Genomic DNA, 6397 nt, shown 5'->3' with positions numbered 1-6397 from the left:
GGAGACACCCCCCCCCCAGGGACTCACCAGCTGTTAAACCTCCCCTCCAGGACACCATCCACCACCGCAGCAGAAGCCAGGTACAGCTGGGCACTGCTCTGTGGAATTGCATAGAGTAGACAGCAGGCCGCCTGCGCCCTGCCAGGACACCATGGCCCTGCCTGAAAATGCTGCTGCCTACAACAGTGGGTCTGGGAAAAGAAATAAAGATCTATTGCTACAAAGGCCTTTGAAAGCAATGCTGTTAGCTGCACCGATCGGGCATTTTAAAGAAAACAGTTTGGACTCCTATGCCTTGCGCCTGCTTCCACAGCCATGGGTACCCATAGCAGGCAGGAGCAGAAGAAAACACGCAACACATTCACCAGTCCTGCCTCTCCCCTGACACATGATGAGGCTCGGGGAGCTTTGAGGAACAAAAAATGAAAGTGCTTTTCAATTTGTCCATAGGAAAGATGCAAACCCAATTTGCTGGTGCCTCATGGCGCCAGTGGCCACTGCTCCACTTCCTTGCCAGGCACTCATACCAAAGCACAGCTCGACAGGCAATGGCTGCTGTGCTGTCACCCCAACACAACCCTGCTGAAGGGGGGGTGGGGTGTGGTTGTCCCAAAAATGGGGTGAGGGTGCTGCTCCAGCACCCGCTTTCTCTTCCTTACCTGCCCCTATCCCCACTAAAACGTCACCGATTTGGGCAGCTTTGCAAGGGGAGGAGAGCCTGAAAGGAAACTGTTCTCCGAGTGGGATTTGGCAACCTGCGGCGGTAATTTTGGTTTGGGGCTCAGGGTGGGTCGTGGGGCTTTCAGTGCGTTTAATGGTTTCTGGAGGCTTTTTTGGGCATCTGCCTCCTCTGGGTCCAGCGCAAGAGGTGGCAGCATGGAGGTGGCAGGCAGGGGATGTCCAGTCTCTGGCAGAGGCAATGCCACCTGCTTTCTGTTTAAGTCCTGCTCTGTTGCATGGGCCAAGTGGAGGGGAGTGGTAGTTTTGATAACAGTGTAGGGGCTGTTCCCCTCCACCGTGGGGGACAGTGCCTGCTGGAAAGGGCAGCCTTCACCCAGCCCTGCTGCCTCCAACTCGCTGCCAGGTAAGACGGGCACACTGCCGCCCGCCAGCCCGTGCATGGGCAGCGTGTCCAAGCCCTGGGGCCAGTGCACGGTGCCGGTGGCGCTCCCTGGCCTGTTCTGCTGCAGGCTGGCAAGCTCCCCCGTGGATGCAGCTTTGGATGCCAAGCGCTTCAAGTCTGTTTTGCCTGGCAGTGCTGCTCTGCAGTGCTTCTCAGCTATCTCCTCCCCGTGCTCGCTCTTGGGGGAGTCGTCATGCTGCGATGCGCTGGAGAGCCGCCGCCAGCTGCCTGGCAGAGAATGAGGGGATGCATCGAGCGCTTTCTCTTTGCAGAGGGATGCTTGTTCTCCCACCAGTAGGGCAGCAGGATTTGGCTGCCATACCACATGGTCCATAGCAGAAAGCTCAGCAGTGCTCCAGTCAGGAGGACTCGGCATGTTTTGGAGAGAGGAGTCCGAGGAGCCGTGCTTGGCTGGGGCGGGGAGGGAGACCGACTTGTGGTCCACCGTGGCACAGCCGGGAGTGAGAAGAGGCTGCTCTGGAGGCAGAGCCATGGGCAGGAGGTGATGATGGGCCTGTGTCTCACTTGCCTTCAGAAGAGACGGTGGCTGCCCGTCCCTGGTGGGCTCCACCCGACCTTCCTCTCCCAGTGGCCCCCCACCAGGAGGATGCAGGTGGATGTCCATTGCTTCAGCTGCTTCACTGCCCTGGAGGGTGGGAGTCCTTGCCTCTGCTGCCGTCATTCCTCCCAGCACCCCGGGACCTCTGTGGGGATGGGGCTCCCTGTCCAGGGGGTGCTCGCCCACCTGGCCGTTCTGGCTATTGGCCACTATGTTGCCTTTCACGGCTACTGGGTTGAGGGAGAGCTCCAGGCCCAGGGGTTTCCGTGGGAACTCCTCAGGCTTTGCTGCATGGGAAGCAGAGAAAACAACATAAAACCCACACTGTGCATCAGTTCATTTTTGCATCTGGCATGCCCCGACCACAGGAAAGGCAAATGCTGCACCCAGCAGGTGCCAGCCATTCTGGGCTGCCCCGGCTCCCAGCCACACCAGAGGGATGCTCTGGTCCCCAGGGGACACGGGTACCACCAGCCGTTCCCGCTGGGATGCTCACCTTCCCCTCTACCCACCTGGCGGGGGGAGGTCAAATTTCATCTTGCGCAGTTCGGTCATTGACACCTGCAGTTGCTCGATGACAGCATCATCCTCGTACTGCAGGGAAGCAGCAATTTTCTCCTGCAGAAATTCCCGTAAATCTTCCAGCGTCATCTTCAGCAAGCGCTCTGGAGGATGGTAGAAAGGAGTAATGGCAGTGGCACAGCCAAATTGCAGGGTAGCACAAGTGTGGGTTGCATTGCTTTGGTTTTATCTGGGATTCTGCTGCTGTTCCCACTCCGGGGTGGGACAGCCTGAACGTTTTTGCCTCCCTCCCACCTTCCCACTGTTGCTCAGGTTGTGGATACATTTATGTATCCATGCCACCTCTGGGCAGTAGCTCAGCAATGGCAGGACAATGGTGGGGCTGCATGTTTTGGGCCATTTCTGGAAGTTCTCACCAATACCTCTAGGAGGAGGAAAAGCTCCATGAGATAGACACCGAGTGTCAGACTGAACAGCCACTGCCAGCAGCCGCCAACGCCAGCCAGGGATGCCAACCTGCACCAGCCAGCAGGCAGGGATGTTGACCCACGCCAGGGATGCAGGCAGGACTGGGATACAGGCAGGAATGGGATGCAGGCAGGGATGCCGATCTGCACCACACATTCTTCAGGGAGGAGAGATGACTTCAGAGCCAGGCTGAAACTTCTGCCTCCCTGCCAGTTTCCCAGTCTTTGCAAACAAACGGGATACTTGAAGATGTATTTCTGGATAGCCTGTTCTTCATTTAACTGAAGGAAGAGCAGGGTGGCTGTTTGCAGAAGCCAACACATGCAGTTCCATAAATCGCACTGGCCCAAAGGTTCCCAGCATGCAATACCAGCATCGCTCCTGTCCCAGATTAAAGACCTAACAGGGCGACAAAGCAAGGCTGCTAGCTTATGGGAGTGGAGGGGTTCAAAGTCCCAAAGATCTCGAGGTAGAAACATCACTGCCTTAATGTTATATAAGAAAACCAGGTTTTGGACATTTTAGAAGTATATTGATGGATTTATTTCTCCCTCTACAGCCTTTTCAGCTGAACTGCCACAGAGCGCTTTGCAGACAGATGAGTTGCTGTCTGTATTGCCCCTGAAAGTATGGTGATAAAAGATGTGGGGCACAGCATGCAGAAAGAGGCAGCTGGGAGCGTTTCAGGTGGGGTTTGCTATACGCTGAGTGCAGGACTTCAATCCTTGCGGCATCTCATTTCCTCCCCGGAGAATCAGCACAGGACTGTGCCTTTTGGGGCCAGCACAGGGCACCAAGCAGGCTGGTAGGGGCCAGCAAGGCTTTCCAGGTCGGCAGCACAAGGGTGGCCCAGCATGGTGCCACCTCTGCCATACGAGACGCGCTCTGCTGGGACCTTACTTTTGTGCAGTTTGAGGATGGTGTAAGCCATGGCCGTCAGCACCCGCTCTCCTTCCAGGATGTAGATATCCCAGAGCCGCAAGGTGAGGGTGAAGGGGGTCTGTTTCAAACACACAAACAAAAAACCAGCTTGTTAGCACTACACTCATTAGCACTGATTGATGGGATGGTGATACAGAGGTTGGTGGCATCACTATGTCCCCTCGCACCAAAACACAATAGGGCAAGGCATTGGATGTCCAGGATTCATCTATAACACAAAAACCTATTTTATCATCTATGGTTTTGCCTTAAAGCTAACGCCCTTGGCTGGCCGGGAAAGTACTTAAAACCCAGCCGTGAATGCAGAAAAAGGAGAAACTTTCTGCACAGGCATACTAGCACATGGATTCCCCTACCCTGGAAGGAGCATCACCATCTTTCAGCCTCGCAGGTACACAAAACCACTCCTGTATCCATCCAAATTGCCCGAACAGATAGAATCATAGATGATGGGCTATTTATGGGATAGGTCTGAAGGCTCGATGGTGCTTCACTAAGCATTAAAAAAAATCACTCCTTTGGTGTCTAGAGAAGTGGTCTTCCTTATACACAGGCTTATTTCTGCCTGCTAGAAAAACCTCTGCAAGAGGCTTCCATTTGCACCTGGACCCAGTCTTGACAAACAGGAGTGAACTGATACCCAAAATGATGGAGCAGCCCATCATCTCCCAAAGGAGAGGTGATCAGCAAAGATTTAAGGCAGCCAACACAGAAATTAATACTAGTCCTACTGTGACATTTAAGTTCAAACTTGGGATGCTGCACTTACTCTTCAGTTTGGCACAACTGGCCGTTGCAGCTCTTTTACCACGTTACTGTAGTTAAAGGGATTTTGCATTTTATACAGCTTTTAGTGACAGACTGCAAAGCAGTGAGTTCCCTCTCAAGGGGAAGAAGTCATCCACTGTTTTATAGGAAACGGGACAGCAGAAAATTGAGACTGGGGACACACAGATGTCCTAAACATTAGCAAGTCTGGATCTTGCATTCAGGTGTGCAAGCACAATGCTGCCCCTAAAAATAAAGTAGTCTTGGCTTGGGACTGGCAAATTAGCTCTGGAATGCAGAAAAAGGAGAAACCTTCTGCACAGGCATACTAGCACATGGATTCCCCTACCCTGGAAGGGGCATCACCATCTTTCAGCCTTGCAGGTACACAAAACCACTCCTGTATCCATCCAAATTGCCCAAACAGACAGAATCATAGAATCATAGATGATGGGCTTGGCTTGGGACTGGCAAATTAGCTCTGGACAAATCAGGGTAATTTTCTCATGCTTTCATGTGTCTCCAGTGCCCAGCCCGCTCCTTTGCCTGCAGCTGCTGCAGTGCTATTGTTTGTGCCTCCAGCTCTTCTTCTCCCTATGTTGTTTCCAGAGCAAAAGTGAGGTTAAATGCCTTTGCAGCAGTGCCGGTGGGCAATAGAAAGATCTCTCCTGACTCGGAAGCTTATACTGCTGCTGCCGAGTCATCTCCCAGCGACCACTTGTGATGAGGCAGCAGGAATTGGCTTGTCATCAGTGACATGCAGTTATTTTTAGCTTCTCCCTTACTAATTTTTTTCCTTATGAGAGTGTGCATAATATCCCACCTTATAAAATATTAACACCTTCTTCAAATTATGATACTTTTTAAAAAAAAACAGACGGATTAACTGTGCATGCAAGCGGCAGAGCAGCAAACAACCCACAGAGCATCCTCACCCGGTCAATGAAACACTGCAGGAACCACTTGGTCGTGTAAATCCCTGTAGTCATCTGCTCCTTGTCCTAGGAGGAGACAGTAAAGAAAGACAGGCATTTCACCAGGCTGGCTGCTGGAGGTTCAAGCAACTCATAGGGCTTTTGGGGAGGCTGGTTGGTTGGTTTATTAATGCTGGGGTCTGGGTGCAGGATCTGGCTGTGGTTTGTCTCCCAACAAAGCCCCTGCTTTAAATACAGTGTTGAAGCCCTGCTTTGACCCTTTGCCCAAGATATTCATTGAACCTGATCCTCACCATGGCCAGACTTCAGCCACAACTATGGAGAGGGATTTCTAGAAGAAGCTTTTCTGTCCTACTATCTACTCCAGGGATTTACAGAAACCTTCCAGGAACCCAAACCATGCACTCCTTGCAAACTACCATTTTTGTTTCCATAGCAATTCCCATGTGAGCCTCTCAAAGCACCAAAAAATTATTAACCCCAAGTATCCCACAGGTAAATCCAGACCTGTACAGTCAAGCCAGCTTTGCTAGCACTACCTCATTTGCATGGCATGGCTGCTGCAGGAGCAGTACAGCCTGACAGGCTAAGGAAAACTCTTAAAAAACTCACCAACATCACCCCAGTCTATCACTTTTCCATCCCTGTCTGGCGCCCGGCGCAGCGCTCGCACACAGCTTTGCTTTTACTGGCACGGCTGATGGCATGGCACGGCTGGTGCTGGGATGCACAGTGTCATGCATGTGCATAAAGTTGACATGATGCTGCTGCAAAGCCAGCAAAGCAGCGGGGATGGGAAGAGAAAGAAGCCCATGGGATTAATGGCCAGCTCCAGTCTTTGCTTTCAGCTGGTGCTGGACACCTGCAAGCCTGGTGAGCCTTTGGGAGCCAGGAGGCACGAGCAGCTTTCAGAGAGTTATTCCCCATCCTCCCCGCCCAGGTTTCCCCACCCCTGTGACTATAATTAAGTGAAAACCTGTCCTGGCTCTGTTTCACTTACACAGCCAGGGCTGGCCCGTTTGCAGCACAAAGCAAGAGCTGTTGCACATGATGGCAATATAAACAGCTTTTCCTGGAGCT

The 6397-nt window shown here is 52.5% G+C and overlaps 1 protein-coding gene across 1 annotated transcript in view; it reads right to left on the bottom strand.

Annotated features, from left to right (window-relative positions):
- Positions 1-674: 674 nt before the first annotated feature.
- LOC103896224 overlaps positions 675-6397 on the bottom strand; it is a 33113-nt gene continuing 27390 nt past the window's right edge. The window contains exons 11-14 of the mRNA XM_009276023.2: positions 5318-5383; positions 3573-3672; positions 2195-2347; positions 675-1969 (exon numbers count right to left, since the gene is read on the bottom strand). Coding sequence (XP_009274298.1) covers positions 675-1969; positions 2195-2347; positions 3573-3672; positions 5318-5383 — 1614 coding nt within the window. The remainder of the gene's footprint in view (positions 1970-2194; positions 2348-3572; positions 3673-5317; positions 5384-6397) is intronic.

Source organism: Aptenodytes forsteri, unplaced genomic scaffold (genome assembly GCF_000699145.1).
Source record: "Aptenodytes forsteri isolate BGI_AS27 unplaced genomic scaffold, ASM69914v1 Scaffold17, whole genome shotgun sequence".
NCBI lineage: Eukaryota > Metazoa > Chordata > Aves > Sphenisciformes > Spheniscidae > Aptenodytes > Aptenodytes forsteri.
The sequence above is the reverse complement of the archived record's forward strand: the minus strand, read 5'-3'. Positions and strand labels throughout refer to the sequence as shown.